This window comes from Scyliorhinus canicula, chromosome 19 (genome assembly GCF_902713615.1).
Source record: "Scyliorhinus canicula chromosome 19, sScyCan1.1, whole genome shotgun sequence".
Taxonomy (NCBI): Eukaryota; Metazoa; Chordata; class Chondrichthyes; order Carcharhiniformes; family Scyliorhinidae; genus Scyliorhinus; species Scyliorhinus canicula.
The window spans coordinates 68,831,222-68,851,919 of record NC_052164.1 but is presented as its reverse complement, the minus strand read 5'-3'; the positions used below and the strand labels follow the sequence as shown (position 1 = coordinate 68,851,919).

Genomic DNA, 20,698 nt, shown 5'->3' with positions numbered 1-20,698 from the left:
CGTTCGTCCCAGAGTAGTAACTATAGTTTGGGCAGCATGGTAGCATGGTGGTTCGCCCAATTGCTTCACAACTCCAGGGTCCCGGGTTCGATTCCCGGCTTGGGTCACTGTGTGGAGTCTGCACGTTCTCCCAGTGTGTGCGTGGGTTTCCTCCGGGTGCTCCGGTTTCCTCCCACAATCCAAAGATGTGCAGGATAGGTGGATTGGCCATGCTAAATTGCCCTTAGTGTCCAAAATTGCCCTTGGTGTTGGGTGGGGTTACTGGGTTATGGGGATAGAGTGGAGGTGTGGGCTTGGGTGGGGTGCTCTTTCAAAAAAGAGCCGGCGCAGATTCGATGGGCCGAATGGCCTCCTTCTGCACTGTAAATTCTATGATCTATGATTTGGAATCCTGTAATTACATTATTTAATTTACATGCAACCATTATCTTTTTTTTAGATAAAAGAAACAGAAGTAAGCCCCTTGTTCTTCATCCTTTGATTATTTTTAACCCCTTTTCATCCTTTGCCAAGAGGATCTTGACTATTTCTTGATGTTTGATTAATCGAGCCAGCCTTTCGAAGTTTTTCCAATGGCCAATATTCACACGTGATCCCAGACAGCAAGTGCAGCAAACAACTCAATGGTGGGTTCACCACAGCTAAACCCGATCCAACACCCTCGACAAACCCAATAATTCCAGCAGGAGGCACTGGATAGTAATCAGGAATGCAGAATGGTTTATTTCTCTCCCTAGTGCGGGAGCCCCGAGGTCATTTGGCTTCCCACCATAACCGAGGCTAATAACTGGGCACCATACCCAGGGCTTCCCTGGTTGCATTAATTGGAAAAACATCAGTTCATTTAGTAACTGAGCCATTTATTGGGAAGACCATGACCTTATTTTGAACTGATGAACCTTACATATTTGCAGTAACTTCCAAAAGATGGTTGAATATATACTTGAAAAGGGGGAAAACAAATCATAGGGTTACGAGGAAGGGGCAGGGGAATGAGATGTATTAGATAGTTCTTTCAGAAAATATTAACATAAACTAAGGAATACAACATGTTGCACATTGTTCTTTCCCATCTCTCATCCAGATAGAATTCCTGCAGCATCATTTCAGCTCACTTGCTACACTATGTTAAATTTCAGCTAATGTCAACAGCAATTCCTAGATATTATCATTAATATTCTCTAGTGGGGCTCTTTCTCCTTCTGATGCTAGCTCCAGCTGGCTAATGCTGTTATGACATCTCTCATAGGTATGCCACCCTCACAGGCCAATCACCATAGGCTGTTCTTAGCTCAACCTCTTGTCTATCTTTCTATGTTCCCATAATACACAGTATTGGCAATATTCCCATTTGCTATATAATAATTCTAGTTGAAAAACAATTTCAAATGCTTTAAGATAAAAACATTTAAACTCCTTTAATATTTTCTCATCCACATTTGGTTTCTGGTCACTTTATCAGAATTTCAGGACGGGTGAAAGAGTTCGAGTTCTTCAAAATCGACATACGAAGAAAATTATTTCTTCTTCCATCCAAGGGGAATATTTTCTGTTTTCTTCCGCAACTTGTAAAGTTAAAAAAAAAGTTATTGTGGACAATGTGGCATTGCAATGCTTTTTGAACACAAAATTAAACTTAAAATATCACTTTTATTACAGCCTGCAGGTAACACAGTGGGTCGCACTGTTGTTTCACATCTCCAGGGTCCCAAGTTCGATTCCCGGCTTGGGTCACTGTCTGTGTGGAGTCTGCACATTCTCCCCGTGTCTGCGTGGGTTTCCTCCGGGTGCTCCGGTTTCCTCCCACAAGTCCCGAAAGACGTGCTGTTAGGTAATTTGGACATTCTCAATTCTCCCTCCCTGTACCCAAACAGGCGCCAGAGTGTGGTGACTAGGGGCTTTTCACAGTAATTTCATTGCAGTGTAGTATTATTATTATCTTAAAAGAGTAACGACAGTGGGCTGGAAAATGTCACACAATAGTGAACGTCAGGTCAAATTCGCTTGGACTTCTTTTGCAACTAAGCATTGGAATTCTGAGGTGTCACTGGTCTCCACTCCATATAGAACATAGAACATAGAACACTACATATGATCTGATTCATCAAACAATAGAGAGAAAACACGAGTGAGGCCAACGCTGAATGCAAAGAATGCAGGGAGTGAGTTTGAACAGGCAGCTTAGAGTTTCCCATCTGACACTCAATGGAAGGGGTGGTAACCAGTGGGGAAAATGGGCTTCCTCATATGTGAAGGGTGGAAGAAGAGAAGAAAGAAAAGTTTCTCTGGGAGTTCCCAGCAGTCAGTTAGGTATTGGTAGAAGTCTGGGAAAAGACCTGTCAAAGCTGCCCGTAGCCTCATGAAACCATACAGCGAGACAAGTTTACCAGAAGAGGACGTTGAATGACTAAGGGATTCACTTATTTTCATTAATACATGGTGGACACATAATAGAAGTTATAATCTGTGAAACAGACTGTGACATAGGTGTTAGGATATAAAGAAAATATAATTTATGTCTTTAGGCAAGTGTTGATGGATGGTTGCCATAGGAATAATGCATTCTCAGGATGACAGTGTGTGCATTCCATTCATTGATGCAGTAGCAGAGCTCCATGATGGAATAACAGCAAGGGTTGATGAGGTCAGTTCAGATTTCCAAAAGGAGTTGAATATAGTGCAGTGCAAGGAGTGTATGGGATGTTCAAGTCGAGGTAATATTCTTCTATGTTCAGTCAGCTGCAGCCCACTTGTAGGATGGACTGGAATGACTGTTTCTTTCCTGCATCCAACTGCTGGCTCCAAGTGCCGCACCCTGACACCTTCTCAGCTAATTGAAAGCAGAACTGATGCACATGACATCACTTGAGTGGATGGATGGCTTCCCTGACAAAGATAACGACCAGGGCAGAAGGAGTCCATGTGGCTCAAATGACCATCATGTTCTGGATCAAAGGTGTAAGCACAGTTGTTGATATACTAGCTATGGATAAATGAGCAAGGAAAGGAAGGTCCCTTCAAGTCTTGGTCGGCAACCCGTCTAGGAGAGGGAAACTCTGAATCCAAACCTGTGGCTTGGAGACCTCGCTGCCACCATCCTAGTTTGCTGGGCCAGAACAGATGAGCTGCAGACTTGAAGGGCGAGATCACAGTCCAAATTGGACTCCACCTTAAAGCTTCACAGCACAGGCAGGAAGGAAAAAATTGTTCCACCCCAACTGCAATTCAACAAGAAAATCCTGTAGTGATAGCAAAGGGGTGAAAATGGCAGGTATGAGCTGACACTGGCAGCCATAGTTCTAATCCTGCCTAAAACAGTAACTTCATTGCAGTGTTAATGTGAGCCTACTTGTGACACTAATAAACCTAATTATTATTATAGGTGACTTAGGATATTGCTCATTTTGATGATGACCTACAAACGAATCATCGCCTGTTAGCACTGTGAGAGACCAAGCAGCATTGCTCCTGAATTGGAGAGACGGCTAGAAAAGGTGGCCTAAACAAATGCTTGTCTCCCCACCACTCAGTTGGCTTGTCGCAATCAATGGGCATCTCCTAATGAGGCCATACTACAATGGAGAAGGAAACGTGAACTCCAAATTGGACCTAGTAGCAGGTATAGATAGTTCAAGTTTTTCCTTTTGTTTGATTGTAAAGGTATTTCTTTGATGTTAATGTGGTTAATTCTGTGTTTAAATTAAAATTTGTTTTAACATAAAAGATACCAATTGGTCAGAGTCAGCACTCCCAGGGTGTCGTATCCTCTCCTCACAATTTTACAAATTAAAAAAATAATGTTTGGGGATCTCGTCCAGTATCCTAATAAATATTGAGGTCTGGTCCAGTATCCTAATAAATATTGAGGTCTGGTCCAGTATCCTAATAAATATTGTGGTCTGGTCTAGTATCCTAACAAATTATAGAATCATAAAATTTGCAGTGCAGAAGGAGGCCTTTCACCCCATCAAGTCTACACCAGCCCTTGGAAGAGCACCCCATTTAATCCCACACCTCCACTCTATCCTTGTAACCCAGTAACCCCACCTAAACTTTTTGGACACAAAGGGCAATTTATCATGGCCAATCCACCTAACCTGCAGATCTTTTGACTGAGGGAGGAAACTGGAGCACCCGGAGGAAACCCACGCAGACATGGGAAGAACGTGCAGACTCTGCACAGACAGTGACGCAAGCCGGGAATCGAACCTGAGACCCTGGAGTTGTGAAGCAAATGTGCTAACCACTGTGCTACCGTGCTGCCCTTATATTGAGGTCTGGTCCAGCATCCTAACAAAAGGACTGATCTGAATGCCATCAACCAACTGACCTATTTGAGAGTGTCATCTCATTTGATTTTTCCCACAGACAACAAAGTGGGCCATTGGCTTTCAAAAGGCAAATAGCACATTTGTAGGTGAATGTATAGTGACCACAGCCTCAGAGCACAGATGAAACCCAAGTGTTCAAAGCAGTAGTCCTCAACACTCTTCTGTAAAGTACCGAGTCAGGAGTCCTGTACCATTGTCAGGTACGTCTTTGGAGCCCTTCCATCAGTGCCGCGCCCATAGCATCCTTAGGGCTGCCTCAGAAACACTGAAATCCTGGGAACAGCTAATATCCCCAGCATCGAGGTCATCGTCCTGCAGAGCTAACTGCTTTGGGTGGGTCACATTGCCCAGAGGAATGACAGTCAGCTGCTCAAAATAATGTTGCACAGGGAGATGACCTCTTGTAAAGGGGCTCCATTGAAACATTTCAAGGACTCCCTGAAGATGTCATTCTGTGTGCCACATCGAACATTGCCAATGGGAAGCGCAGGCAGTCGGTCATGATGCCCAGATATGTCACATTGCAAGTGCTACAGGACACCTTTGAGACTGAGTGAAGAGCCAGCGTAAAGAGAAGAGGAGAAGGATAGATCCAACTGCCCCAAGCAGCAGTTGCACCTTCGCCTGCGCCCACTGTGGGAGAATCTGGAAAATCAAGAGAATTTGGGGCTGCTCGGCTCAGAGCAAAGAGGTTAATGGGTGACCTAACTGTGAAAAATCATGAAGGATTTGGCTGGAATAAATTAGGAAAATGATGTCCAGGAATGTCAGTACCCGAAGGATGCAGAATGAAGGTAATTGGCAAAAGAAAAACAGAAGCAACCTGAGAATCTCGTCCATGCAAATTCTGCCCCATGCTTGAGAATATCTGTCGATGCTCCAAAAGGGACTAATTGGCTGTCACATTCTTTGGGACACCCCGAGATTGTGAGACGAGCTCTATAAGTGGAAGTATTTATTTTATGGAAAAGGCACTTTGGTTGGTCAGTGTTACCAATGCAATTTACAAAGGAGATTATTTTCCAGATCCAAAGCAAATCAAAACCATTAAAAACACATGACGGCTGAGACAGGACAACAGGTCATTGAGGACCTCCGATTGGAGGAAACTGCAATATCTACAGATCACTGCCCGCATGTATTTACCTCATTCATTGCATCATCAATCTGTTTCAGCTCTTCGTAGCGGTCTCTAGAATCTCGCAGAGGCTGGACCATAGCTTCTTCAATCTGCGGGAATAACTAACAGCAAATATAGAATGATCAGTGCCAGTCAGTAGGAGTGGTATGGTGGTGCTATAATAGACAACTTGGTCAGGCACAAACCTCATGTGATGTATTGTCCGCAGTGCAAATTTTTGGGATAATAAGTTTTAGGAAAATGTCTGTTTATAGTATCTTGTATTCCCCTCCACATTATATAGTCAGACATGACAAATGAGATGGAAGATATTTCCTTTACACTGCCTTAAAATTATGCCTTAGAACAAATATTAAAGGAACACACCTTTTGTGTAATTTCCACTCCCACATGACAAATACAATCCTTGCACTTATGTAGTACCTTTCGTGAACTCAGGATGTTTCAAAATGCTTTGTGCCCATTGAAGTACTTTGTAATGTTCTCGAGCATCCCAAACATGCTCCATCATTGGTAGATGTAACTAGGCCCCAAGTTCTGGGATTCCCTCCCTAAACCTCCAACTCTTTTAGGGCAGCACAGTAGCATGGTGGTTAGCATAAATGCTTCACAGCTCCAGGGTCCCAGGTTCGATTCCCGGCTGGGTCACTGTCTGTGCGGAGTCTGCACGTCCTCCCCGTGTGTGCGTGGGTTTCCTCTGGGTGCTCCGGTTTCCTCCCACAGTCCAAAGATGTGCGGGTTAGGTGGATTGGCCATGCTAAATTGCCCATAGTGTCCTAAAAAGTAAGGTTAAGGGGGGGGCGGTTGTTGGGTTACGGGTATAGGGTGGATACGTGGGTTGAATAGGGTGATCATGGCTCGGCACAACATCGAGGGCCGAAGGGCCTGTTCTGTGCTGTACTGCTCTATGTTCTTTTCTTCTTTAAAACCTAGCTTAAGCCTTTGCACACCTCTAATATCACTATATCTGGTTTGATACTTATTTTTGCTTTATAATGCTTCTGTGAAGCACCATGGGAAAGTCTATAATATTAAAGGGGCTTATATTGTTATTGTGCATTGCAAGAGCTAATAATTGACCAATTAGTTAAGTTGGTAGTGTGGGGAAGGGTACCTGAGAGTACAGTACAAAAAAAGAATGTTTCTCAAATATACAGTGAGAATAAATGGCGCCAACACAATCATAAACTGGATTCTGCTCTCAAAGTCAATGGGCCTGGTCACGCGATGCAACACACTACTCGCATCCTTTAAAATGGGTAACATTGCACTCTAAATGGAGCCCTCACATAAAAAAGTGAAACCCTTTAAAACAAAACCATTTCAAAAGGGGGCACATAAACAGAGACTCCCTATCTACCATTGGACTTTGATTTTGGACTTAGGTGAAACAGTAATTCTAAATTCCGGCGTTGCCCTGCATGTCTTTCTTTCTCCATCTCTTGTGTATCATATGAATGTACAAGTGGCTACGTAGTGGACCCCCCCCCCTCCCCCCCTGTCCAGATCAGCCTTGAAAATACTCATTGACTGGCTACCCAGGGGGAGAGAATTTTAAAGACTCACAACCCTGAGTGAAGAAATTCTTCCTCCACTCATCCTGAAACAATGCTGCAGAGTTTCAAAATCTCCAGATGAAACAGCCTTTTAGCATCGACTCTGTAAAGCCCCCTCAGAAATCTTAAATGTTACAATGAGTTTACTTCTCATTTTCATCAACTCCAGCAAGCAGAGCTGGGCTGACAGGTGGCAAATGGAGTTTAATGCAGAAAAGTGTGAGGTGATTCATTTTGGAAGGAATAACAGGAAGATAGAGTACTGGGCTAATGGTAAGATTCTTGGTAGTGTGGACGAGCAGAGAGATCTCGGTGTCCATGTCCATAGATCGCTGAAAGTTTCCACCCAGGTTGAGCGGGTTGTTAAGAAGTCGTACGGTGTGTTAGCTTTTATTGGTAGAGGAATTGAGTTTCGGAGCCATGAGGTCATGTTGCAGTTGGACAAAACTCTGGTGCGGCCGCATTTGGAGTATTGCGTGCAGTTCTGGTCGCCACATTATAGGAAGGATGTGGAAGTATTGGAAAGGCTACAGAGGAGATTTACAAGGATGTTGCCTGGTATGGAGGGACGATCTTACGAGGAAAGGCTGAAGGACTTGAGGCTGTTTTCGTTAGAGAGAAGAAGGTTAAGAGGTGACTTAATTGAGGCATACAAGATGATCAGAGGATTAGATAGGGTGGACATTGAGAGCCTTTTTCCTCGGATGGTGATGTCCAGCACGAGGGGACATAGCTTTAAATTGAGGGGAGATAGATATAGGACAGATGTCAGAGGTAGATTCTTTACTCAGAGAGTAGTAAGGGCGTGGAATGCCCTGCCTGCAACAGTAGTGGACTCACCAACACTAAACGCATTCAAATGGTCATTGGATAGGCATATGGATGATAAGGGAATAGTGTAGAGGGACTTTAGAGGGGTTTCACAGGTTGGCGCAACATCGAGGGCCGAAGGGCCTGTACTGCGCTGTAAGGTTCTATGTTCTAGCACAGACCCAATCTACTCTTTTACACTTAAAAAAATAACAAAGTGCTATTTGCCTTCTGAATCACTTGCTATACCTTAATTGAAGAACGGAAAGGATCTCTGATTTTGTTCTAAGATCAAAAGAGGAATTGTATTCATTCTTAACTTACTTTCATCAGTGTTTCAAATGTTGGTATGAGAACAAACTTGATGAATCCAATCTGAGCTGTGGGCTTGGTAACTTTATCGCGATCCATGAATGGGGCGACTGGAAGGCCTTCAGATTTCTCCCTGTCACTCTGCAATTAAACACAGGTAAACTATATTAAAGATGTATGTCGAGAACAAATAGTCTTTTTTAGTCTCTCTTTATAAAGAAGGAGACTTTTTAAGGATCAGCTTGATTCTGTTCCCAAACTGATGAACTTCATCCCGAAAACCAGGTAAACCCTGACCTGTAAGCACATCAGTCTGAACTTTTATCTCAATCTGTACCTATGACTTAACTTAAATCTCATCCCAAAACATAATTTATGCCCATATAGTAGACTCAATATAAGCAAAGTTGGAGCTCTCATGCTGATTTCATTTGGGTCCGGAACAAAATTTGAATTGAACTGAAGTCAAAACACTAACTTCACCTGAACTCTACCCTTTCGCCTGAACTTTAACCCTAGTTTCAACCCCACCTGAAAAAACAATTTTGGTTATTATCAGGAGGTAGAGGTGCCAAAAACAGGTTCCAATAAGGGGCAACAAGAATGCTACCAACTAATGAGCTGGATTTTTAATTGGGCTGTGTTCCACCCCCATCACAACCTCCCCTACCAACAGTCAACAAAGAATCATAGAATTTACAGTGCAGAAGAAGGCCATTCAGCCCATTGAGTCTGCACCGGCTCTTGGAAAGCGCACCCTACTTAAGCCCACACCTCCGCCCTATCCCATAACCCAGCAGCCCCACCTAACCTAAGGGCAGTTTAGCATGGCCATTCCATTCACCTAACCTGCACATCTTTGGACTGTGCGAGGAAACCCACGCAGACATGGGGAGAACATGCAGACTCCACACAGATAGTGACGCAACTGTGCTAACCAGTGTGCAACTGTGCTGCCGAAATCACAGGGGATCTCACCTCCACTGCAGCGGGTTGCTCTGTAGGGTTCAATTGACTGGTCAAGCTGTTGGTTGGTTTAAGGAGGAACTTCCATTCCATCAGGGGAGGAAGTCCAATCTTAGAGAGCCGCTAGTGAATTAAATGGCCAATGGCCAGCATCGTTCTGGTCCCTGTCACACCACCTCCTCCAATCCACAACAACAATAATAATATTTTTTGTCACAAGTAGGCTTACATTAACACTGCAATGAAGTTACTGTGAAAAGCCCCTAGTCGCCACATTCCGGCGCCTGTTCGCGTACACAGAGGAAGAATTCAGAATGTCCAAATTATCTAACAGCATGTAGTTGGGTACTTGTGGGAGGAAACTGGAGCACACAGAGGAAACCCACGCAGACACAGGGAGAATGTGCAGACTCCGCACAGACAGTGACCCAAGCCTGGAATCGAACCTGGGACCCTGCAGCTGTGAGGCAATAGTGCTACCCACTGTGCTACTGTGACGCCCAAGGAGCCAATGCTGGAGTTTAAGGTAAGTTGAGATGGCGGGGGGGTGGTGCAGGGATGTTACCAGGTCCCAGACTGGCAGACCCCAATAAAGGGGACTGGGGGAGTGGGTGGCAAACTCTAACTGGTCCAGGTGTCCTGTTAAGAAAGAAACCACCACTATCAGCTTGCACAGTGAAAGCTGCTGGAATGGGTACTTGGCGTGGGCATTACCTGCCACTGAAAAAGTGGGATGAGTGGGTTGGTAGTGGGCACAGTACTCATGGCATTTGGTCCCTCCCTCTGCCACACACACAGAGTTAGAAATCAAATTACCAAAAGGAATAGTGGCAGATAAAGAGAAATAATAATACAAATTTTTAAAGGATATGGATTTAGGATTAGATTAATTAGTATGTGAGGATGATCATACGTAGTATATTTATCAGTATAAACCAGTTATGTCAAATGGTCTGTTTAACTTTAAGTCAATTCCATGTAGATTGTTGTGTGGAAGCTCTGTGTGTTCATCCAGTATAAGAGTTAGAGGACATGCATACATTCAGCAACTTCCTGTGGGATGCAACTTAAAGGAGCTATTTCACACCAGTTCAAGGAATGGACTGTCAATGGGTTTACTGAATATACACTTGACGAAGTATTTGGAAAAGACATTGATAATTTCCTGATTTAACACATAGTAGAGACCTGGCACTATATCACCCCTAAAATTATTCCGCCAACGTGGCAAGATCAGATGGACTTTAAAATAGTTTTGAAATACACATTTAACTATTTTATTTCAAACATGTGAAATGTTTGGAACAAAATGCCAGAGGGCTTAGTAAAAACTAGAATGTTACTACGGTTTGCAACCATTATTTTGCGATGTGCCTTTCACCTGTGTAAAGTATTCTTCAAGCAAGCAGTCAACCCAAGGATCAGCCACCTCTGTTGGCCGCACTTCATTGGAAATATCACAGCACTTGATAAGAAGCATTTTCAGCTGGGAAAAAGGAGGAACATTGTTTTTTTTAAGTGAGCACATGCATTTCTGCTTTGTCACAATCTGAAACAACTAACCTTCAACAGTCTTTCCCTTCTGGCAATTTTCAGCTTTCCAACCTCTCCTTAGGCCCAGTTGGCCCCAGAAGCACAGAATGTTTAAGTTATTCTCAAAGGGTCAAGCATTGATAATTAAGCCATATTTTTACCTGGACCCAGTTGAGGCCTTCTCCTGTTGCTCAATTACTGAGCATTGGGAAGACCATAAATGCAGAACATCCTAGCTTAGAAATTCCCTCCTACATCTCTAATAACACAGCCCCCAAATAGACCCAGACAGAAATTCATGGACAGTATATTCCAGGCCCATCAATGTTTCATCTAATCTGCAACACTTTGGGTTGACTGACTCCGGGGACTATGCCAAGGGGCCTGCAGACATTTTGTGGCCAGTAACCCTTAATTTGCAGTCTAAAATGGGTCATGCATTAATCTGAGTGTTAGTTTTACTTACACTTATAATGTGTTCTTCGTTTAAGAAGTCAAAAGTGGCAACTTTAGGTTTGAATGTGTCCAGTATCTCTCCATGTCGAGCCATGTCTGTCGCCAGGATCAGTGTAATAATTCCCTGTAGAAAAGGCAGGAGAGTGGGCAGTGAATATTAGAAAGCACATGTCTGGCCACCAACAATCATGTGATAATTAAGAGCCTCAGTTGCAGTCAGTCATTTATGGCAGTGTTCTTCAAACTTTTTTTCCGGGGACCCATTTTTACCAACCGGCCAACCTTCGGGACCCAACCCGGCCGACCTTTGCGACCCACACCGGCCGACCTGCGCGACCCACCATTTTCTCTTACCTTGTTTGCTGCTGACAAAAATGGAGGAAATGGTTTTGGGTCCCTTCGGCCCTCGTACACGCTCCTCCAATGGAACCTGTTGGATGAAGGTGAAGCCTTCTGTTGTCGGAAAGTATGGAGTCTCCATCTGTCCAAAGTTCTGAATTATTTTCCTGTAAAATTTTATCAAATTAAAACCCCCCCTGAACTTGTAAAAAAAATAAAAAATAAAATGAGTGAAGTAAATGAAAAAAAATGAATAAAACCCCCCCGACTTTGAAGAACACTGATTTATGGGGAAAGGGTGAGCAGGAACATCGGAATATCGAACCAGGTGTAGGGCATTCGACTTTTCAAGCCTGTTGTGCCATTAATTAAGTCGTTTCTGCTCTCTACCTCTACTCCAGTGTTCTTCAAAGTCGGGGGTGCGACCTGCGGGTGGGTGTCAGGAGGATCGCGGAGCCGTTGTCCACAGCGCTCCCGATCGCGCAAATCCCCGGGCAGCAGCCGGCTGCAAGCAGCCGCAAACGTGTTAAAAAAAAGATTTCCCCGCATTGCACATGCGTGCCGATAATCGGGCACGCATACGCAGTGCGGCCGCTATTTTTTTTAAACGGTTCCAGCTTTTTGTTTTACAAGTTCTGTCATGGTTTTTATTCATTTATTTTATTCGTTTAATTTTTATTTTTTCATTTATTTTATTCATTTTATTTTTTTTACAACTTCGGGGAATGAGCGTGTATGAGGGCCAAAGGGGCCCAAAACCATTTCATCCAATTTTGCCAGCAGCAAACAAGGTAAGAGAAAATGGTGGGTCGTGCAGGTCGGCCGGCATGGGTCGTGAAGGTCGGCTGGGTTGGGAATGGAAGGTTGGCTGGTTGGTAAAAATGGGTCCCCAGAAAAAAAGTTTGAAGAACACTGCTCTACACCATGTGTACATCTTTCATCCATATCACTCAGCATCCTCCTGTTACAGAGTCATTTTGAGTACAGACCATATCTTAGACCAAGTTGAGCTTTGCTCAGACAGTTTGGTTCAGTCATATAACACTTGGCTCCGAGTCAGAATATTGTATGTTCAACCAGCATTTCAGGTTCAAAAGTTCCCGTTCACTTTTTCAGAGAAGAGAAGTGAGTTAGAACATAGAACATAGAACAGTACAGCACAGAACAGGCCCTTCGGCCCTCGATGTTGTATACAAGTTGAGTACCTATATTAAAAGGAGAGTGTAGGAAATCTTACAGAATTCCGGCCAGCGTTCATCTCTCAACTAAAATCAACATAAATTCACTCATCTCATTGCTGCTTGCAGAGAAATTAATTGCTTACAAAAGTAATTGGCTGTGAACTGCTCGGAGACACCCTGAGGTTATCAAATTCAATGCAAGTCTTTTCTTTTGCTTTGAGAATTGACTTGAAACAGGACATCAATGTACACCCATGGGTGCCCTTCCCTTCTGAGGTGGAGGACACTTTGATTTCCTTGTAGGGAAATTGGGTTGTTGCGGGGAGGTGGGGGGGGGGTCCAGAGGTCGTGGTGGGGGCCACGTGATTGGGGCGGCGGCCGAGTTTGTTCGTGCAGGAAATGGGACTGAGTGCGTCGGCGGCAGGACATTCCTCGCTGAGGCCCCAAAATGAAGCAGAGTCCCGTCTGATAGTGGGGTCATTCTCGGCGCTGCCTGCACCGGGAAACACCCGTCTAAACGCACGCAACACAGGACTCTGTTTCATTTCTGTTTGATCGCACCCACTGATCTAATAATAATAATCTTTATTAGTGTCACAAGTAAGCTTTCATTAACACTGCTATGAAGTTACATTGAAAATCCCCTAGTTACCACCCTACGGCACCTGCTCGGGTACACTGAGGAAGAATTCATAATGTCCAATTCACCGAACAAGCACGTATTTTGGGACTTGTGGGAGGAAACCAGAGCACCCGGAGGAAACCCACGCAGACACAGGGAGAACATGCAGACAGTGACCCGAGCCGGGAATCAAACCCGGGTCCTTGGTGCTGTGAAGCAACAGTGCCAACCACTATGCTACCGTGCTCGAGACCAGGATTCCACATTGCGCCAGACCACATTATCTAGAACAAGTGCACAGTATCAGACTGATTTAGAACTAATAATTACACTGTTCAATATTACTCTTATCTAGAACACAACAACATCTAGTGTCCCGTGTTTCACAGGACATTAACAAAACAATATTTAGACAGTACATACTGTATTGTAAATACTGTGTTGTATACAAGTTGAGTACCTATATTAAAAGGAGAGTGTAGGAAATTAGCAAGTTTTTAAAAAGTAAATAAAGACAGGATAAACCAAACGGATTTGATAAAGAAAAGTGGAGTGTGCTGCCCCACATTTCACTGAGTCCGAGCAAGTATTGCTGAAAAAGGACACTTTGCAAAAATGGCAGTTTAAGGGAAAAAACACAATTTATACTCTATGGGAAGAGAATGCTGGTGGATTGGCAAGTGGTCTCTGATTGGTAGAAGTGTTGCCACCGTGTTGATGGTGACTGACAGATAACTGCCAAGTTTTGCATTCTCCAAGCCACTCACCACCGTGACTTGAAAATATATCGCCGTTCATTCACGGTCGTTGGGTCAAAATCCGGGAAATCCCTACCAAACAGTTCATTACCACCTTCTCAAGAATAATTAGGGATAGGCAATAAATGCAGGCCTAGCCAATGATGTTTATATCCATATAAATGAATTTTTAAAAATGTTATTTTACATCGTATCATAAGCAATGCAGACATTGGGAACATGCAGTGAACAAACTTAATTTAAAAAGTAATAATTGATTCAAGTAACTGATGAATGTTCAGCAACTAAATAATGAAAAAGTCATGAAGTGAATTCCAGGTGTGTGGAAACACATTGAATGAAACTTAGTAATATTATGTAAAAAGGAACTGGAAATGAGAGATTGCATCGGAGGGTTTACAAAAAGTGAGCTCATCTGACGCATTCAGATGCTGCTGGGGCTGCTGTAAGTTTCCAGTAAATGACATGACCACTGACCTGTCTAATCCGTTTGAAGATCTCCGGATCCACATTAGCGAAGATATTGCATTCTGGCTGAGAGAGAATCTGAAAGGCGACGGCACAGTGATGATTCTCCAGAGGGGAAATGTCGTTGTATCGGACAGCAAGCTCAGTGCGGGCATTAACCTGGTATCTGAACAACATTTGGAAAACAGACACCTCACTTAAGGTTTCACCATCTGTTTTGTAGGTTAGGTCTCAAACATAGTCTGAATGATCCAGGAATCCCCACAATCAGGAAACAATTCCAACACAGATTCCCCTAAGATTCACAGTGTCCAATCCACACATTGTCTCTGTCCAATACACTGTGCCACTCAGGTAACTCCCCATGCAGGAGTGAAGAGAAAAGTCAAAACTATAAAGGAGACTGACAATCTGCGTAAGATCAAGCAGATTGCAGCAGGTAAGGGCAGAACGTCCAACAACGGCAATTGGAAAACAGCAAAAGGTCACATTGGAGAAAATTAGTAAAAAGTAAAAATTAAAGGACAGCACAATGGTTAGCATTGATCCCTCATGGCGCCGAGGACCCGGGTTCGAACCCGGCCCCTGGTCACTGTCCATGTGGAGTTTGCACATTCTCCCTGCGCCTGCTTGGGTCTCTCACCCCCACAACCCAAAGATGTGCCCGGTAGGTGGATTGGCTGCACTAAATTGCCCCTTAATTGGAAAAAAAAAGTTAACGTTAGAAGTACTGCACATGAATGCATTTTTAACAAGATAGATGAATTAATGGCACGAAAAGGGTTTGATGAAGTATCCATTTCTGAGTTGTTGCAGCGTGATTGAAGTTGGGGAAGTAAATAATTCAGGGTATTTGACTTTTAGAAAAGACGGACAGAATGGAAAAAGGGAATGATGTTGCAGAAAAGGATACCATAAAAGAAAGGATCTGCGCTCAGAAAATAAGGAAGTAGAATCAGTATAGCTGGAGCTAAGAAGTCAAAAAAACATTGAAAATATTAGTGAGAGCAGTTTATGCACTCCCTAAAAGTAATCATAGCATTGGACTGAGTATAAATCAGGAACTTAGAGGAACATGTAATAAGGAGACTTAAAGATCCTGGGGGACACATAAACTGGGCAAACTAAATTAGCAGAAATGCTCAGAGGAAGAGGTCATGGGCTATTTTTGAGACAAGTTTATTTTTTAAAAAGTTCCAGAAAATCAGGTGTTTTAGATCTAATATAATGTAATGAAGGCAGGGTTAATTACTGATCTGATAGTAAATAATCCCCTGGAGAAGAGTGACCATAATATGACAGGCTTTTATATTAACATGGAGAGTAATGTGGTTAATTCTGAAACTGGGCCTTAAATTGAAACAAAGTCAGTTATGAGCAGCCAGTTGTTGGAAGTAGATTGCGAAATTAAGTCATGGCGGTAAATAAGAATTCAATCATTTAAACAAAACAATTAATCATTCTTAACGAATGTACATTTCTTTCAGGAGTAAAAACTCCAGTGGAAAAGTAGGACAGCTAACCTGAGAAGTTAAGAATAATGGTACCTTAAAAAGAGCATTACGATGTTGGCAAGACTGAGGATTTTGTAAAAAAGCAAAGGAAAGCCAAGAAAGTGATTGAAAAAAAAGCAGAAAATAGAATGGAGCAAATTAACAAGAAATACAAAAAACTGGGATGCACTTTTACAAGGATGTAAAAAGGAAGATGTTAGTGAAAGTAAATGTAAAGAAATATTTTACATTGGTCTTCACACTAAAAGACACAAATGACATATTGGAAGTTTCAGTGAGAAGGAGGAAAATAATTAATATTACTAATGAAAAAGGAGAAATTAACGGGACTAAAAGCTTATGGACCTGATTGCATACATCCTGGCATTTTAAATGAGTTAGCTGTATAGAATGGAAATGCATTGGTTTAAATCTTCTAGAATTTACAACATTTTGAACAAAACAGGCCCAGCTAACCTGTCACAAGCAATAGTGAAAATGCTTCTGTTGCCCTGTTTCTAATAAGAAAATCACAATATGATTAGGCAGATTCAAAATGGTTTTGTGAAAGGAATATCATGTTTCACAAATCTATTAGAGATTTTCAACGCTGTAATCAGCAGGGTAGATAAGGGGTAAATCTGTAGATATGTAATGTATTTGGACAGAATGCAGAAAAAGAATAAACAGGACATTTTCAGGCTCTTGGGGGTGAAGAGTAGATTGCTGAAACAATCATTGTTGGGCCTCAGCTATTTATAATCCATATCAATGACTTAGCTAAGGTGACCAAGTGCATTATATCTAAGTCTGCTGATGATACAAAGCTCAATGGGAAAGTAAGCTGTTCGGAGAATTCAAAGAACCTGCAATATGATTAGGCAGATGGATTGTAATGTGGAGAAATGTGAAATTATCCTTCCTTGTAGGAAGAATGGAAAAAGAGAAAGCCAAGATGCTAGTTAGTGTTTGTATACAGATAATGTTTGTATGCAGGGGGTGTTGGGTGTCCTTGTACACGAATCACAGAAAATTAATGGGCAGGTATCTCAAGCAACTAGGAAGGCAAGAGGTATGTTCACCTTTATTGCAAGGGGACTGGAGGACAAGTGTAAAGAAATCTTGCTTCAAATACGTAGGGCTTTGGTTAAGTCACACATGGAACAGTGTGTGCAGTTTTGGTCTCCTTCCCCAAGATTGATTCCTGGGATGAGCTGGCTATCCTGTGAGGAAAGATTTATGGCGGGATGCTCCATCCCGCCGTATTTCTACCTGACCCCACTGGCGGGATGCTCCGTTCCACCGACCGGTCAATAGGGTTTCCCATTGTGGGACAGCCCCATGCCGTCGGGAAACTCCTGGGTTCCCAGCAAAATGGAGCATCCCACCAACGGAGAATCCCGCCCGCGTTTTGGAGTTTTGAAGAATGAGAGGTGATCTCATTTAAACTTCTAAAAGTCCTCGAGGCTTTGACAGGGTAAAACTGTGTCCCCCTGACGGGAGAGGACTAGGGTTCCTAGTCTCAGGGTAAGGGTAGGCCAGTAACATGAGGAGACATTCCTTCCCTTAAAAGGTTGTGAATCTTTGGAATTATCCATCTTCAGAGGTTGCGGATGCTCAGCTGTTGGGTAGATTCAAATTGTAGATTTTTGAACTCTAAAGAAATCAGAGGATATGGGAATAGGGCAGGTTGAATGGCCTCCTTATGCACTGTGAATTCTATGACTCTATGATTCAGTAATGACCCTATTGAACGGCATAGAAGGCGCGAAGGCCCAATCCTGTCCATTTTTCTCGTATTAATTTGTGTGCAATAGGCACAGCTCCCCGTGAAATGCACCATATAGTAGGCACAGACTTCCCCGTGTAATGCACCTTGCAGTACCCTCAGACCCTCCCATGCAATGCGCTGTGCAACAGACACAGCAGCCCCAAACACGACTTTCAGTAGGCATAGCCCCCCAATAAAATGCACCGTGCAATAGACACAGCTCCCCGTGTGACAGACTGTGCAATAGTCACAATTCTCGGGTTAACATGCCGTGCAGTAGGCACAGCTCCCTATGTAACACATCACGCAGTGGGCACAACTCCCTTTGCAACGCGCTGTTCAGTAGAATCATAGAATTAACAATGCAGAAAGAGGCCATTTGGCCCATCGAGTCTATGCTGGCCCATGAGAGAGCACTGTACCTAAGCCCACACCTCCACCCTGCAACACAACACCCCCCCCCCCTCCCCCCCCGCCTAACTTTTGGACACTACGGGGCAATTTAGCGTGATCAACCCACCTAACCTGCAGATCTTTGGACTGCGAGAGCAAATTGGAGCACCCAGAGGAAACCCACGCAGATACGGGGAGAACGTGTAGACTCCGCACAGACAGTGACCCACGCAGGGAAACGAACCCGGGTCCCTGGCACTGTGACTCAACAGTGCTAACCACTGTGCTACCATACCGCCCAACTCACCATAAAATGCGCCATACAGTAGGCACAATTCCCTATGTAACGTGTCGTGCAAAAGGCACAACTCACCATTAATTACGACGTGCTGGAGACACAACTCCCTGTGTAACGTGCCGCGCAGTAGGCACAGCTCCCCTTGCTCCGAGACATGCAGTAGGTACAGCTCCCCATGTAATGTGCCATGCTGTAGGCACAACTCCCCACGTTACGCACCATGAAGTAGGCACAGCTTCCCATCTAACAAATCGTGCAGTAGGCACAATATCCCATCTTTTTTTTTTTTTTAAATAATTTTTATTGAATTTTTCAAAATACAAACATTTTAACCCCCCCTACATTTACATTTGAATTATAACAAAACAAAGTCAAACCCCCTACTTAACAAGAAAAAGAAAAAAAAATCCCCCCCCCCCCCCCCCCGCGCGTCCCCCCCCCCCCCCCCCCCCCCCCCCCCCCCCCCCCCCCGCCGGCGAACCGACAGTCAGACCAACTTATCATTTCTAGCAGCGTCCTCGGGCAGGCCTTGCCCGTGCCACCGCCGCTACCGTACTTCCTTCGTCGTTGTCCCCCCTCCCTCCCCCCCTCCCGCCCTCCCCTCCCCTCCCGGGTTGCTGCTGTCATGGCCTCAGTTTCTATCTCTGATCCAAGAGGTCTAGGAAGGGTTGCCATCGCCTGGAAAACCCCTGCACCGACCCTCTCAGGGCGAATTTGATCCTTTCCAGTTGGATGAAGTTTGCCATGTCGTTTAACCAGGTGTTAACACTCGGAGGCCTTTCGTCCCTCCACTGAATCAGGATCCTCCTCCGAGCCACCAAGGACGCAAAGGCTAATATTCCAGCCTCCCTCGCCTCCTGTACCCCCGGTTCCACCCCAACCCCGAAGATCGCAAGTCCCCATCCTGGCTTGACCCTGGACCCCACCACTCTCGACACCGTCCCTGCCACCCCCTTCCAGAACTCCTCCAGTGCCGGACATGCCCAAAACATATGTGCATGATTCGCAGGGCTTCCCGAACATCTAATACACCTGTCTTCACCCCCGAAAAACCGACTCATCCTTGTCCCCGTCATGTGGGCTCTATGCAGTACCTTAAATTGAATGAGACTTAGTCTCGCACATGACAACGACGAGTTGACCCTCTCCAGGGCGTCTGCCCATGTCCCGTCCTCTATCTGTTCCCCCAGCTCTAACTCCCACTTATCTTTCAGCTCCTCTACTGGTACCTCCTCCACCTCCTGCATAATCTTATAGATGTCCGAGATCTTCCCCTCCCCGACCCAGACCCCTGATAGCACCCTATCACTCACCCCCCTGTCGGGGAGCGCGGGGAACCCCGCTACCTGTCGTCTGGCAAATGCCTTCACTTGGAGGTACCTGAACGTGTTCCCCGGGGGGAGCCCAAATTTCTCCTCCAGCTCTCCCAGGCTCGCAAACCTCCCCTCTATAAACAAGTCCCTCAGTTGTCTAATACCCGCCCTCTGCCAGCTCTGGAATCCCCCTCCTGTGTTTCCCAGCGCAAATCTGTGGTTCCCTCTTAGTGGTGCCCCTATCAGACCTCCCACTTCCCCCCTGTGTCGCCTCCACTGCCCCCAGATCTTGAGGGTGGCCGCCACCACCGGGCTCGTGGTATACCTCGTGGGAGGGAGCGGCCATGGTGCCGTTACCAGTGCCCCTAAGCTTATGTTGCCGCAGGACGCCCTCTCCATGCGCTTCCAGGCTGCCCCCTCCCCTTCCATCATCCACTTTCGTACCATCGATGTATTTGCCGCCCAGTAATATCCTGAAAGGTTGGGTAACGCCAGCCCTCCACTATCCCTACTCCGCTCCAAAAAGACCCTTCTAACTCTCGGGGTGCCATGTGCCCACACATACCCCATGATACTACTCGTTACCTTCTTGAAAAAGGCCCTGGGGAGGAAGATGGGCAGACACTGGAACAAAAACAAGAACCTCGGGAGGACCGTCATTTTAACTGACTGCACCCTCCCTGCCAGCGACAGCGGCACCATGTCCCACCTCTTAAACTCCTCCTCCATCTGCTCCACCAGTCTGGAAAAGTTCAACTTGTGTAGGGTCCCCCAGTTCTTTGCCACCTGCACCCCCAAATACCTAAAACTTTTAACTGCTCTTTTGAAGGGGAGCCTCCCAATTCCCTCCCCTTGGTCTCCCGGGTGTATTACAAAGACCTCACTTTTCCCCAGATTTAATTTATATCCCGAAAAGTCCCCGAACTCCGCTAGTATCCCCATTACCTCCGGCATTCC

The 20,698-nt window shown here is 44.7% G+C and overlaps 1 protein-coding gene across 2 annotated transcripts in view; it reads right to left on the bottom strand.

Moving 5' to 3' along the window:
- Positions 1 to 868: 868 nt before the first annotated feature.
- The window catches only part of LOC119954520 (high affinity cGMP-specific 3',5'-cyclic phosphodiesterase 9A), a 78,624-nt gene continuing 58,794 nt past the window's right edge, over positions 869 to 20,698 (bottom strand). For both annotated transcript variants that reach the window (XM_038779812.1, XM_038779813.1), the window contains exons 13-18: positions 14,483 to 14,639; positions 11,116 to 11,229; positions 10,498 to 10,602; positions 8,163 to 8,291; positions 5,478 to 5,573; positions 869 to 1,565 (exon numbers count right to left, since the gene is read on the bottom strand). In XM_038779812.1, coding sequence (XP_038635740.1) covers positions 1,518 to 1,565; positions 5,478 to 5,573; positions 8,163 to 8,291; positions 10,498 to 10,602; positions 11,116 to 11,229; positions 14,483 to 14,639 — 649 coding nt within the window. In that variant the 3' untranslated portion in view covers positions 869 to 1,517. The remainder of the gene's footprint in view (positions 1,566 to 5,477; positions 5,574 to 8,162; positions 8,292 to 10,497; positions 10,603 to 11,115; positions 11,230 to 14,482; positions 14,640 to 20,698) is intronic.